The 16,125-nt window shown below is 39.3% G+C and overlaps 1 protein-coding gene across 2 annotated transcripts in view; it reads right to left on the bottom strand.

The window, feature by feature from the left end:
• Nucleotides 1-16,125, bottom strand: part of LOC308094444 (uncharacterized protein) — a 64,322-nt gene that overhangs the window by 22,559 nt on the left and 25,638 nt on the right. The window contains exons 5-6 of one of the 2 annotated variants that reach the window (XM_080441100.1): nucleotides 3,235-3,395; nucleotides 1,455-1,597 (exon numbers count right to left, since the gene is read on the bottom strand). In XM_080441100.1, coding sequence (XP_080297226.1) covers nucleotides 3,314-3,395 — 82 coding nt within the window. In that variant the 3' untranslated portion in view covers nucleotides 1,455-1,597; nucleotides 3,235-3,313. Of the gene's footprint in view, nucleotides 1-1,454; nucleotides 1,598-3,234; nucleotides 3,396-16,125 lie in introns of those variants that run through there. The other variant, XM_080441099.1, reaches the window with a different exon arrangement.

The following is a 16,125-nucleotide window of genomic DNA, read 5'->3' as shown; positions in this document are numbered from 1 at the left end:
TGATGACAAACAAAGAATCTAATTGTAAAGGGCAATACATGATCCTTCTGACGTCGGGGTTCGTATAGGCTTTCAGAACTATATTCAGTAAAAAAAAATCTATGATGTTTACAAAATAAGTGTCAAATAACCGTGATCTCAATATAGACCAAAACAGTTGTGACTATAATTTTTGCCAAAATCAAACTTCATTCAAAATACATCCAGGTCAACTCACTGTATTTTTTTTTTTTTTCATGAACATTGAAGCTTCATTTGGGGAACATTTGCTGTAGATGTTTCCAGTAAAGCATTGCGATGCACTCACTGGTGGTGAGGGAGGAATGAAATATAGTGGTATAGGCCATGTTTCCACCTTGTGGTTACAATGTGCAATGGCAGTTTTAATATTAGGCTACTTGTATAGGCTACATCCAGAACCTAAAAGGGTTAGGTTTGAGTTGAGCGGTGTTGATATGATTGCTAAAAAGGTGTCATATAATCCCATGAGGGGTGGGCCACTAGGTGGCACGACAGTAAAATAAAATGTTATTTCAAATGGGTCTGGGCAATAACAAATACCTCTATCGATATTGTGACAATATCGTATTGTCGTAACCTGTACCTGTACTACAGGTCATGTTCTAATTGCCCAAAGGTCATGCCCACTTGCCCGAAAAGGAGATTTTCCATTATAAAATGATGGTGAAATTGACGCATGTAGAACAAATTCATGTGAAATCCAATCGATAGCTGCAGAGTGGCAACAGTCAACAGTCAGAGTGGCAACAGAATGAGTACAACTGCTAGTTGTAAAAAGGTAGCATTGTTCTTCATAAATAGCCTATATTATAATATTGTATGAAGACAGAATGCACTTGCCTGTCGGGCAACCTGAATACTGCATACTCCACTTGCCCGAAAGTTTTATTAAGCCTTTAAGACCTGGCTGGAACGCATCTGTGTAATTTGTTGATTTGAGCTAAAAAAAAACATTATTTTACACTTTGGCTATTCAAAAATAGCAGATCTACAAGCTCATAGCGCGGCCGCGCTATGAGCTTGTAGATCTGCTATTTTTGAAAAATCGTGAAATCTTTGCAAATCTTTGAATATATATATTTTTACAGCAAACATTTGTAACTCAAGTCTTTGCTTCTGGGGGTCGCTGGAACTAAATATTTTGAGATGAGGGTCCGCGGCCAAATACATCGTTTTGGGGTCCTTGACATGAAAAAGTTTGAGCACCACTGACATAGCAACATAAGTTTTTTCAATTAGGATTTAGAAGACATTTTGTAGAATCGGAACCTCAGGCCTTAATGGGTTAACTTGTAGATGACAAAACCCAACCAGGAACATACAGTAATCTGTTGCATTTGAAATAAATATCTTAACTGCAAAATAAGGCAAGTTTTCTGTTCATTATCGTCATTTATTTGTGAAAAAAAGAAATCATTCCATTTGCAGTGGAGGCAGCCAGACGCCTGTGGTTCCCGATGGGAAGGAAGCTTTTATTTTGTTGACCGCACACGACGGGATGACGACGCGGACGTTTCTCCCCAGGTAAAACCAACACCATCTCGCGAAGGACCGGTATGCTGTGTGCCGGTAACGTCTAAACAGAATCAACGACATGAATGCGAAAATGAGATAAAAATACTCATGCAACATGCACATACATAGTGATCCCTCAAAAAGTACAGTTCACTGGGCTCGTTTAAAACAGCCCTGAAAATTCACCTTTCAGGAGGCCAAAAAAAGGAGGTAGTACTATTTTCCCGTTAGACCAGGGGTGATGATGCAACTTTGATGATGGAGAGGGCCACTGTATTTCCACACTCACTCCAGAGGGCCACATTGCATATACTGTTGGGCAGACACCTCTTATCTCCCTATTTTAACTTTTTTCGTAAATGAATGCCATTCTATGTCACACAAAAGTAGCAAAAATAGCCGATCTACAAGCTCAAAACGCGACGCGTTTTGAGCTTGTAGATCTGCTATTTTTGCTACTTTTGAATTGGAATCCTGATTCTTTTTTGCTATTTTGGAATCCTGAAAAGTTACATTTTAATTTAATTTCAAATGCATTTAGTTATACTTAAGTTAACTTTTTGAACTTAAATACAAATACGTTGGACATAAAAAAGACAATAAAAATGTTATTCTAGTCATTAAGCTACTAATTTAGACTGAAGTAATTAAAGCGGGTCATGTTTGCACGTTTGGTATTGTAACAGCTGAATATATACGATATTAACCTGCGGGCCGCATTAAGTGCAGGTGGTCCCCGGGCCGCCAGTTGCCCATGTATGCGTTAGACAGACGACCCCCCCACCCTTTTTTTGTACATTCAGGATTATAAAAAAAATTCTTCTGCTTTTTGTTTGTACATAGTGTTATCGTTTTCTGTATATTTGTGTTGATATTTGAACTGTAGTGCCACTATATATATATATATATATATATATATATATATATATATATATATATATATATATATATATATATATATATATATATATATATATATATATATATATATATATATATGACTATGAATTGAATACCAAGGACCTCATTGGAAACAAGACCGCAAGGACTGTTTTTGAACGGACCTTTTAGACCAGGGGTCTTCAACAGGGGGTCCGGGACCCCTAGGGGGTCCTCAGAGTTACTACAGGGGGGCCGCCAAATCTTTGTGTGATATGATTTTTTCTTTTTTTTGCATTAACCACTTGAACCCTAGCATCCCTTTTCTGAGGAGAACTTTAGCCAAAAATAGCAGATCTACAAGCTCACAACGCCTTGTGCTGCGAGGCGTTGTGAGCTTGTAGATCTGCTATTTTTGGCAAAGAGGTATGGTACTGTAGAGGAAAAAAACGGTAGACCAAGTAAAAGAAAAAGTTGAATCTGCAACACGATTTTATACAATATAGTGGGGGGTCCCTGCTTCATCTCTCTCTCAGCTAGGGGGTCTTTGGCCTGAAAAACGTTGAAGACCCCTGTTTTAGACAAAGTATTGTAAATGTAACTGTGCTGTTTTACATTTTTGCCTCATAAAATATCCAATCGATCAATCAAAGTGAATAAGAGCAACGTAAGACAATAATGAAGATCTTGAATTGGGACAGAACTTTGTATTTTGATGACATCATAAAAGGTGAAATGGTTTGACAAGCATTGATTTGATACCAAGAGGAAATGGACAACAACTACGGCTACAGAAACATAATTGTTATTCATACTCACTCCTCATCTGTGAAGTTCTGATCAAAGGGGCCGTACTGCTGAACCATGTTGTCGTGCTCGTGCTGCTGAAGCCATGGGCTCAGGCACACTGCATAGAAGCCAGGGTGTAGGGTGATGCACGAAGCCTCTGGTTCTGGTGAGTCTGCACATTTTTCCATAACCTGCACAAGAGAGAAAATAAATAAATAACCTGCAACGATGCTGAACGTTCAGCACATATCTACTTTTTACATTGTTCTGGGTTGATTGTTTTGCCCGTGCAATAGTATTATTGCCCATCTTTACCCATTAAGACCTGAGGCGATTCTTAAAAAAGTTTTCTAAATCCTAACAGTTTTTTTGGGGAACGTTTCATTTTTTGGGCAACGTTTCATTTTTGCCACAAATATACACTTCATGGAGTATACATTTTTTGTACCGAATTAACCGAATTAAACTGTCTGGCTACGCGAGATCTATGCGCGAGACTATCTGTGCCTTGACTTCAGCGCGCTGACTCTCCCCACTCGTCCGCCGGGCAAAACGCAGTTAGACAACACGACAGTAACATCGGCAGAAGCTGAGAATCCGGCAGCAACTGGATCTGAACTCACAGCCTGGGAACACACACAGGTCAGACTTTATACTGGTTTAGTGTCATTATTACAATACTTGTTATTTAAATCGGGAGAATAGTGAAACACAATGCTGTAGTGTAGTGTGTTGGTGACTTTAACCTGACTAGATGAGTTTATAATATTATTCTATTAATAGATGCTGCCTATTATCTGCTTGCGAGTGCACGCTCAGACACATGTGTGATCAGAACTGTAGGAGCTATGGCTGTCACTAACAGCAACACACACACACACACACACACACACACACACACACACACACACACACACACACACACACACACACACACACACACACACACACACACACACACAAGAATTCTTTGGGCTATTAAAAAATAGTAGATCTACAAGCTTTGTTCTTTTTTTTTACGCCCGTCATGCAAGCACGACACACATTCTAAGATATTCGCTTTTAATAATCCCTGCACAAATCTCTTACTAGTTTTAACAACTTAAACCCCATTCCTTTTCTGGGACAAACGTTCAGCAAAAAAATAGCAAAACGTGTCACAGCGCAACATATTGTGAGCTTGTAGATCAGCTATTTTCGTCTTTCACAGAAAGTAGCTGATCTGTTCCTGCCAAGCCAAAGAGCAGTAACTACGTTTTTGGACACACCCACTTATTTGTGTATCCCAAAGGTCAAATTAGCCTCGTGATTTTGGGGGATAAACAATTACCTCAAGAACAGATATAAATGTATTGTAATATCACTTATATGCCGATATCTCATTTGGCTGACCAGCTGAATCACTTTTAAACCAATTTTCAGTGATTGTTTTCCCCCGTAGTTAAGGCCTTTGCTGACAGGGTGCGATTTTTCGCACGGAAAAAACTGAAAATGTTTTAACCCATTAAGACCCTGGAACGCATCTGTGTCACTTTAGCTTTCTTTGGCTATTCAAAAATAGCAGATATAGAAGCTCATAGCGTGGACAAGACCGAGACCGACGGGGGGCGAGACCGAGTCAAGACCGAGACCAGATTTTTTTTTTATTTTTTTATAGGTACAGAAAACAATCTTGATCTGAAACACTGCAATTATATGTTTCTGACTTTGGAAAAGCTCAAAATTAGGTATGCCTGGCCTACTACAATGAGCTCTATTCAATAAGTATGCATAATGTGTGAAAATGTGTATTGTCACTATGTGTAAATAAATGTACATGGCACTTTTATGTAAAAATATTACAAAATGTTTGATTCATTCAAATATTTATTTGAAATAACAAGTAAGTAACATAGCCAGAACACAATGCTTTTTGCTAAACACAACTGTGCTGTACAAGCTCATTTTAACCACAAAAAAGAAACAAAAACAAATCACCTTTAACCCGTTAAAACCGGGAAAGCATCTGTGTCATTTTAGATTGTTGCTATACAGTATATAGCACCTTAAGTTTTTCAGAAAATTCTTAGGATTTAGAACATTGGTTTAGAACAGTGGTTCTCAAAAATAGCAGATCAAATACAAGCTTGTACATCTGCTATTTGAAAAATCTTGAAAGTGTTCTTCAACAAAAATATTTCTTCTGGGGGTCCCTGGCACAAAACATTTTCAGATGAGGGGGGTCCGCAGCCAAATATCATTTTGGGGGTCCTTGACTCCTTGGCACAAAAAAGTTTGATAACTACTGATTTTGGAAGGCATTTGTAGGGCCTCAGGTCTTAAACGGTTAACACGACTGCCTGACTGGAATGTGTAGCCATAAAATTAAATCAAAGTGTGGTTGCATTTCAAAAACACAAGAGAATGCAGCATGGTGTGACCTAAACTAGCACGATGGGGTCTCATAATAAGTCCTCCTGCACTAAAAATCCTCTCCACCGGTGCTGAGGAGGCAGGGACTGACAGAACCTTCATCGCTAAAATGCCAAGTTGTGGGAATCTGTCTTGGTTTTCAACCCAGAAGACAAGTGCATCAGCATCATTGTTCTCAATTGCATCAAAGTACTTGGTGACTTGTGATGCAATACTTGCATCCTGGGTTGTTGAGCTACGTTTCTTGTGCGCTTTGTAGCGGGACAGGAGACGAGGACATTTCGCTGCTGGTGGTGAGTCACCGTCCACTTCCTCAGCAGTATAATAATAAAGTAATTAAGTACATTTACTCAAGTACTGTACAACTTAAGTACAATGTTGAGGTATTTTTTTTTACTACTGGATTATTTCCAATTTTCAATACTTTTATTTCTACTCATATCAGAGGCAAATATTGTACTTTTACTCGACTACAATTATTTGAAAACGTAGTTTGCAGCAGATATAAATTATTACATAATAAAAATATATTAACCACTTTAGCCATATTTTATACCATAGAGTAGACTATTTGAAAATAGCAGATCTACAAGCTCACAATTGTGAGCTTGTAGATCGGCTATTTTCAAATATTTTAGTACTTTCACTTTTGGTACTTTAAGTATATTTTGAAGCCAATACTTTTACTCAAGTAACAGTTTGAACACAGCTCAATTACTTTTACAGAGTATTTGCCTCATGCATACAGGTTGATGCTTTTATATTCATGGTGAAAATGTTTCTGGATGTAGGCCTACTTATTGTTTTATTGTATGAAATAAATAATAGGATTGATAGAATTATAGAAATAGAATTGATCTTAATATGAAAAGCAGAAAGAGGTCAGTCTCCCTGTGCGCAATTACGCACAATGTGGTACAACTTACAAGAGAATAGATAATTTAAGTGATTTGTACATTACATGTAGGTATATCTCCAGACAAGCCGACGACAGCATCGGTCAGGATCTAATGTTAATTAATGTTTTTAGTTTTGCTGCTTGGACTGATATATTTACTGCAGTGAGTGACACAGTATAATGTGCGCAAGGAAACCTTACTGAAAGCAGTCTCTATTCATCTTTAGATGATTAGAGACTGATGATTAAAACAACCACAGGCTACACAGTGAACACACAATAAATAAATAAACACCTGTTCGTGGATATAATTTTAAAAGAATATAAACTAGAGGGACAGGACTGCTGGTGTTCTGCTGCTGCTGCGCTGTCAACTGCTGCAAGATGATGTGCTCCAAGAAAGCTGTCCATAAGCGCCAGACAGCTCTCTTATAATGTTAATGTGAATGGGCTCCTCATAATATGGGTATAATAAAATTATTTCATTGCATTGTAGTGACTTGGTCTTGGACTCGAGTGGACTCGGTGGGGGTAGAGTCCCAAGTCCCTTAGTCCGAGTCCGAGTCAAGACCGAGTCAAATTATGGGCGAGACCGAGTCAAGACCGAGTCAAACTATGGGTGAGACCGAGACAAGACCGAGTAAATCAAAAAGCGGTCTCGAGACCGGTCTCGAGACCGAGACCGGTCTCGAGTACTACAGCCCTAGTCTGAAGTGGACACACACAGTGCTATGAGCTTGCTATGAGCTTGTATATCTGCTATTTCTTTTAAATCTTGATTTTTTTTAATTTATTTTTTTTTCCAAAAACTGTTAGGATTTAGATTTTTTTTAAAGAATCGCCTCAGGTCTTAAGGGTTAAATGAACACATGGTTCTCTATGACCTCATGCACACCGGCTCCGAATTTGCCGTGCGGCAAGTGGCTGCGGCGGTGCGTTTTTTTCTTCAATCGAACCCAGTTCGATTCGTGCGTCTTTTCGCATGCGGTAAAAACTGATTGACAGACCCTGTCTGCAAAGGCCTTTACTGCACTTTGGCTTGGCAGGGCGTATAAGCTTACAATGCGCCACGGTGCGACGCGTTGTAAAGCTTGATTGCCTATTTCTCAGCGAAGATAATATAGAGCCAAAACAGAAAATGCACTATTATAGAGTCCTGAGGGACTCCACACAACAACGTGCGTGAGTGGGTTTTTAAGTGGTGGTTAATTTCAATAGTGATGTACAGTATACTGCGGAGATGGTTAACCCTAAGCCTCACGTTTGAAGAAGCTTCTGTTGTTGTTGCAGGAGTTGTGTTCTCCTGACACTTCTCCTCCTCCTCCTCCTCCTCCTCCTCCTCCTCCTCCTCCTTGTGTGCATTTCGCTGCCTTGGTCCTCCAGAGTCCTCCTTCTTCTCTGGAGCTACGAGCAATCTGTAACTCTCCTCCATGAATAATTACTTCAACATTCATCGTTATTTCCCAAGAGGGCCAGGCTCTCATGTTTGATTCACATTCACCATTTAACTTAACCCATTAAGACCGGGAACGCATCTGTGTAATTTTGAGATTTCTTTGGCTATTCAAAAATAGCAGATCTACAAGCTCATAGCGCGGCACCGAGTGTGCTATGTGTGCACATGTGTTGAAGTGTGTTGAAAAGGATAGCATAGCAGCCTTCAACAATAGAGCTACATTCAGTGGTCAGGTTCGTTCAGAAATCAAGTGAAGACGGAGGCGCGAGCTTTAGCCACACGCGCGAACGCGCACATACGCACTACGCATGTGTCATTGTTTACATTGTCATGTCAGATGGTTTTAATTTGAAGGTTGTTCAATGTGTTTTTGAGAGTTAAGATTACTGACCGGCGTGCTCCATGCTGTTGTGCTGTGTTAAGTTACACAAGTGACGTTGTTTGGGCGGAGACGGTGCTCTCTGATTTTCACAATAAAATGTTACCTACCCGCGTTTAGTTCAGAACCGCCCGTCAGTATATTTTACACCCGTTTTCACCCGTTAAACGATTGCAGGACTCTGACTTAAAGTACAAAGTAGAAAGTACTACTCATTATGCAGAATGTCCTGTTTAACAAGTTTTCAAATGTATAAAAATCTTTGGAAAATAGCAGATCTACAAGCTTGTAAATCTGCTATTTTCAAATGGCAGAAATGTATATAGGGCTGAAGTGGGTGTTTTGTTTATAATATTCTAGATCTTAATCTACAAGTAACTAGTAACTAAAGTTTTCAAATAATTGTAGTGGAGTAAAAGTATAATATTTGCCTCTGAGATGTAGTGGAGTAGAAGTAAAAGTGTTGAAAATTGGAAATACTCCATTGAAGTAAAAAAAAATACCTCAACATTTTACTTAACATTTACAGTACAGTACTTGAGTAAATGTAAAAAAAACAAAAAACAGAAAAGGCCTATTTTCATTCCAGCAAATTTTATTAGCTGGAATGAAAATAGGCCTTTTCTGTTTTTTTTTTCTTTTTTTCACAATATCGGTTGCATATCGGTTATCGGTGACCGATATAATCCAAACCTCTCTAAAATCGGTTATCGGTATCGGTCACAAAAATCCATATCGGTCGGGCTCTATTAAAAATATGTATATTCAAAGATTTGCACAAATTGTCACGATTTTTCAAAAATAGCAGATCTGCAAGCTCATAGCGCGGCACTCGGTGCCGCGCTATGAGCTTGAGGGTTAACTTAAGCTATGAGGGTTAACTTAAACTCAATGCTCCAGCCTTTCCTAGATTGTTTTACGCCCCAACCAAATGTGAATTTGTAATGAATGTATTATGACTAATATTCAGTTATAGTTACATTTTAGTTTCAGTTTCAGTTGCATAACAATAATGCATGATAAATGACCATGTCTGATCTGATGTCATGCTATTATAGTGTCAAGTTAGTTCTATGCAGTGCTGTAAAGTAACTAAGTACACGTACTCAAGTGCTGTACTTAAGTACAATTTTGAGGTATTCTTTCTTTACTGGAGTATTTCCAATTTTCAGTACTTTTACTTGACTTCTGCATCTCAGAGGCAAATATTGTACTTTTACTCCACTACAATTATTTGAAAACTTTAGTTACTAGTTACTTTGTAGATTTTGATTATTATTACAAAACATACATTAACAACTTCAGCCCTATATACATTTAGGACATTTGAAAGTAGCCGATCTACAAGCTCACAATGAGCTTGTAGATCTGCTAATTTCAAAAGATTTTTTACATTTTATACATTTGAAAACTTGTGAAATGGGACATTCTGCATAATGAGTATACTTTCTACTTTTGGTACATTAAGTACATTTTGATGCCAATACTTTTGTACTTTTACTCAAGTACATTTGGAATTCAAGACTTTTATTTGTAACAGAGTATTTCTACATTGTATTGATACTTTTACTTAAGTAAAATATTCTAGTACTTTTTCCACCGCTGGTTCTATGTTATGTATTACTCACAAGCTGACGGTGGACTGTACACTATGTACAGAGGCTCAGATCCACAGAGTTATATTGACCTTCTGAAGAAGTTGCCCTTATAATCTATTGAACAAGTTCTTGGTGTGTGTGTGTGTGTGTGTGTGTGTGTGTGTGTGTGTGTGTGTGTGTGTGTGTGTGTGTGTGTGTGTGTGTGTGTGTGTGTGTGTGTGTGTGTGTGTGTGTGTGTGTGTGTGTGTGTGTGTGTGTGTGTGGTGGTTAATGTGCGTTTTGTAAGTAACTAAAGTTGCCAAATAATTGTAGTGGAGTAAAAGTACAATATTTGCCTCTGAGATGTAGTGGAGTAGCAAAAAATTGAGTACTTAGTTACTTTCCACCGCTGCATTCAATGTAGCGTGCAGAGCCTAGACCAGGGGTCCTCAGCGTTTTTCAGGCCAAGGACCCCTTAGCTGAGAGAGATGAAGCAGGGACCCCCACTACATATTGTATCAAATTGTGTTGCAGATTAAACATTTTCATAGATTATATAGATAGCTTCATAGACTAGTTTGACATCACTGTCATGTTGGATTCAACTGTATGTTTAGACATTTAACTACTTTAAAACGTCAATACTTTCACCTTTTACTCTGTACTTTACTTGGTCTGCTCTTTTTTTCCATCTACACCAAACCTCTTTGCCAAAAATAGCTGATCTACAAGCTCACAACGGCTCGCAGCACGAGGCGTTGTTGTGAGCTTGTAGGTCTGCTATTTTGTTCCCCTCAGAAAAAGGATGCTCCGGTTCAAGTAGTTAATGTAAAAAAAAGAGAGAATATCCTATCACACAAAGATTTGGTGGCCCCCCGCTGTAGTAACGCTGAGGACCCCCTGTTGAAGACCCCTGGCCTAGGGCTGTGGTTCTCAACCTGTGGGTCGGGATCCCCAGGGGGGTCGTCACGTGATTTTGGAGGGGTCCCCAGATGACAGTAAAGTGACAATTTAAGGACTTTTAAGACCGTTTTAATATCTAAACAATTTCGTTTTTTAAAAGATCATTAATGCATCAAAGGTCAACAAACTTTACATTAAAAAAAATTTAAAGTAGAAAATAGCTGATCTACAAGCTCACAACGCCTCGCAACGTGAGGCGTTGTGAGCTTGTAGATCTGCTATTTTCACAATATTTATCTGTTGGAACTGAGTCAAACAAAATGTAATGCCTCAACTCCTACAATTCCAAGTGCTTGTCAGGGTGGGGGTCCCCAGTTCAAATATTGTTATTTTGGGGGGGGTTGCGGCCTGAAGAGGTTGAGAACCACTGGCCTAGGGGGCATCTCATCAGCCAGGGGGCTAAAGCAGTAAGTAATGGACGTATATCCAGAGGTGGACAGGTGTACTTGAGTAAGAGTACAGAGTACTCCTGGTTAAATTTACTCCACTACAAGTAAAAGTAGCTCAGTCAAAATAAGTAAGAGTAAAAAAAGTCCTTGCATATTACATTTAAATATACTGTCTTGAACAAACTAAAATATATATTTCTCAACCAGTGGTCCATGGACTACACAGACACATGCAATTATATGGCCACATTTCCTAATAATGATGACTCCATCAGGCAGTCCGATACACTTCCCCTTCTTGAGTTTCTAACTCCCTTTTCTGTGGGATTTCCTGACCTCCGACTTCTCAGAAACTGACAACATTGAAACGTCATCATAGGTCACCAGGGGCCTGTTCCTCAAAAGGTGAATTAAAAAAGCCTGGCCTTAAGCCAAATCCAGGCTTGACAAAGTCGGGTCCGAAAAGCCTAGTTTATTCCGTTCCTCAGACGCCAAGCCAGGCTGAAAAGGAGCAACTTTGTCGAGCTAGACTATGTCAAGCCAGGCTGTGTCCAGCCAGGATAATGAAGCCAGGCTGGACGTATTTCTATAAAAGACCATGAACTCGAGCGCAGATTCCTTGAACTTGACCAATCACGGAGTCCAAAACCAGAGCAGCGTTCTTCTCTGTGGCTGAATAGCAGCACCGCAGCAGCTCATGAAATCATACAAGGAAGTAAAATGTATTTAAGCAAGAAAGGAAACGCGACCGCAATAAATGAATCCAGGGAGAAAGCATGGCAAAGTATTGCAAGCACACACAGTGTGTGTGTGTGTGTGTGTGTGTGTGTGTGTGTGTGTGTGTGTGTGTGTGTGTGTGTGTGTGTGTGTGTGTGTGTGTGTGTGTGTGTGTGTGTGTGTGTGTGTGTGTGTGTGTGTGACGGACGGGCAACGGGACGGGACGGGGGCCGGGACGGGACGGGGGGGGGGGGGTTGACCGCGACAGGGGGCCGTGACGGGATGAGCGGGGGGGACGGGACGGGACGAGACACGCAATAAATAACCCCACATTTGCAAGACCACTTTGGTATAGGTTTGGGTTGTGTAGTTACCTTGCCATCATGATGTAACTCCAAAGGTGGACAAGAAATAAAAAATAATTTCTCCATTGACTAGAAATTGATAATTTAAAATATGCTCCTCATTGACTTACAAAGAGGCTCCTTTAAACCCATAACTAATAATTTATATATATATATATATATATATATTGTGTGTATGTATGTGTCAGACATTATTTATAATATTTAAAAAAAAATGTAATATATTATCAAACATCTAACAACAAGATGAACTATAGCAGGGGTCTTCAACCTTTTCAGACCAGGGACCCCCAAACTGATGGGGTGATGGAGCAGGGACCCCCTACCTCGTAGGGTAGGGGGTAGGCCACCACATATATCGTATATTTATGTATAAAATTGTGTTTTATATGTATAAACATGAACAAATGGTTGCCTGGAGCCTGCTCCTACCCACAGGTTGTCCCAGTAGGTGTGCAAAAGACCTTTTCTTTCTCTACAAAATATGTATAAACATACCATGTTATTGTGCATTCAATACTAAGCTATTCAAATATGTCATGTTATGTTTAAAGACATAGACATTTTTGGAAAAAAAATTAAAAAAGTTTTTAAACTTTTTTTTTTTTTAATCAAACAATTTCGCGGACCCCCTGCAGTACCTCCGCGGACCCCCTAGGGGTCGCGGACCCCCTGTTGAAGACCTCTGAACTATAGTGTTAACTATAACAGAGTGACAATTACATATCACATGAGTCATTGTGAAACAATTATGATTATGATTCATGGTCACACACTATTTCAGTAATTAATTTGATTATATCTTATTGTATTTATTTCATTTTATTTGAATGCAGGGTCATTCAAATGAGTCCATATACAAACACATGTTTTGAATTAACTGTGGAAAAACTTGAAGAACAAGGCACTAGATTAACTCTTTGACTGCGGACGACGCGATAACGCGTCAAGTGCTACTTTGTCCAGTTGGCCGTCGACGCGCTCGACGCGCTGGACGCGCGTTCATTGTTTAATCTCTGATTGCGCTATGCTGCTTAATATTCAATGTTATTCTCGAGTTCCACTTACTTCACGGACATCTGCATCCGGTTTCATGACCTGGATTCCGTTTCCGGTTTTTGATTCTTTTCCCCAGTCATTTTCGTCCAAAATAGGTAAATAAACGGTCTTTCACACGGTATGACGGACAAACGGACAGTTTCTCTTCTATAATCTATGGTCTGGGTGACGATCAGTCATCGCCGTCGTATATCACAACGTAATTTTCGCCGATCAAAACAATGGGGGGGACGTCACATCCGTTTTCATGTTTTTCCTTGTCTAATCTATGAAGAAGGGTGAGAGAGACCCAACGACATGATCAAAGCTGTCATGTGCTGCGCTCTAGTGGCGGATTTGTGCTGGGTCTTTACATTATGTGTCCTTAAATTATTTTCATGAGAAAAATTCAAAATATAAAAATAAAAAAACACGAAAATTGCTGGCACTGGGGGAGTACTTTATGAAAATACTCTGGCAGTCAAAGAGTTAAGTAAGCTTGGCTGTTAGCCTGCTCCTGACCAGGCTAACTTCACAGCTAAATTGCCATGGTAACTAAGCTAGGCTTGCTTCAATTCTCTTTTGAGGAATCGGATAAGGCTAAACTTAGCCAGGGTGAACTGGCTAAACTAATCTTCAAGATAATTCACCTTTTGAGGAACCGACTCAGCTCTAATCCTGGCTAAATTAAGCCAGGATAGGTGGAAAAGCCAGGCTTTAGCTCTAATTCACCTTTTGAGGAACAGGCCCCTGGTGGATAATATGCACTGTTCCATGGAACAAGAAGAAAAAAACGGTGGTCAGGGACCACATGCAATACCTTCAGGGACCACAAGTGGTCCACGGACCACCTGTTGAAAACCCCTGCTCTAAAGCAGTGTTTATCAACCTTTTTTGTGCCAAGGCACACCTGGCATAGCCAAAAGATCCCAGGGCACACCTAGATATACGGTATATATATAATTATATATATATATATATACGGTATATATATATATATACACACACACACTAGGGGTGTGCCGATACACTAATTTCACGCTACGATACGATATTGGGCACACAACATATGCATTTTTTTATTATGAAAATATATGAGGGAGAAAAAAAGCAAATGCAAACAAATATTTCTGTTTTTGCATTATTCAGACATGCAAACTTGTAGCTTTTCAGCTTCCACTAGCCGTTTTGAATCCAAATAGGGCAATAGTGTGACACCTGACCCGAAACAAAAACAGCATGTTGTCACCCTTTTCACCTCGGGGCTGTTTGCATGCCTGATTATTATTATTGTAACAATTTTTTTTTTTTTTTTTTTTTTCAAACCTTCTTCAAACGGCGCGGCACACCTCAGCAGTAGCCCCGGCCCAAAATTGGGACGTTTGCCAGGGTTGATAGACACTGCTCTAAAGGGATCTAAAATGTTGTGCTTACCTCGACAACAAGAGTTGTCCCTATCTACTTCAATGGACTACCTTGTTTGGGCTGTTTGCTGGATTCTTTTTTTTAAACGAGGCAATATTGGACACACACACACACACACACACACACATACACACACACACACACACACACATCCGTCCTGGCTGCACTGACACAGACTGAGTGGTTGTTTTTTTCTGTGCGCGAATCGTTCGGCCGTGTGCGCGTGGGCGCACGCTACAGGGAACATTGGATAGGGTTCCTTTGCATTTTAGGGGGAAAAAACAACAACCAGCAAACCTAAAAGTAACTTGTACTTTTCAGCCTTACTTGAAATTGACTTGAGTAAAAGTAAAATATTTTTCTTGAAAATGTACTCGAGTAAGAGTAATAAGTATCAAAGAAATCTAATACTCAAGTAAAGTACAGATCCTCAGAATATGTACTTAAGTACAGTACTCAAGTAAATTTACTCCGTTATTGTCCACCTCTGCGTATATCTAGGTCCATTACTTATTCGGCATTTGAACCACGGACCACCATTTGATGATATTTAGCCTCTCAGACCCAAAACGTAGAATATTTTGTTATCGATTTTGTTATTGTAGATGTTGATAGCCTACCATTAGGAGAGATGGCAGGCAAACGTTGATCAAAATAACAATTTAGAAACTTTTAGATCTGCTATTTTCAAACCATTTTTATGCATTCGGAAACTTGTGAAATGGGACATTCTACAGAATGAGTACTTTTACTTTCAGTACTTAAGTATATTTTAATGCAAATACTTTTGTACTTTTACTCAAGTAGATTGTGAATTCCAGACTTTTACTTGTAACAGAGTATTTCTACATTGCAGTATTGATACTTTGACTTAAGTAAATAATATGAGTACTTTTTCCACCACTTGACCTTGACAGTCTGCAGAGCAGAGAAGTAGAAAACACAATGTGGTCACAGAGCAGAGTGGAAGCTGTGTAGCCAACTAATACTAAAATAGGACGGCACATAATTGTTTTGTTTTGTTTTTACATGCAGATTTCTACAGAGAGCATGTCTGCATTTCACGTGAGACTCTTCATCTGCATCATGGCAGCTTCTTCAGGTAAAATAAACCTCAAAATCATATGAATGCGTCTAAACTTCAGCTATAATACACATCACTGCTCTTGGACTTTTGTGTCTGTAATGTTTCTATCTATCAATGATGAAACATGGGTTCGTTCAATGTCATTTATTTAAGACTGGCAGTTGGCAGCACACAGCATACATCATGTCTCTTGTATATGTCACAGTATAGAGCGT

Source organism: Gymnoscopelus braueri (assembly GCF_963280865.1).
Source record: "Gymnoscopelus braueri genome assembly, chromosome: 10".
Classification (NCBI taxonomy): domain Eukaryota; kingdom Metazoa; phylum Chordata; class Actinopteri; order Myctophiformes; family Myctophidae; genus Gymnoscopelus; species Gymnoscopelus braueri.
The sequence above is the reverse complement of the archived record's forward strand: the minus strand, read 5'-3'. Positions and strand labels throughout refer to the sequence as shown.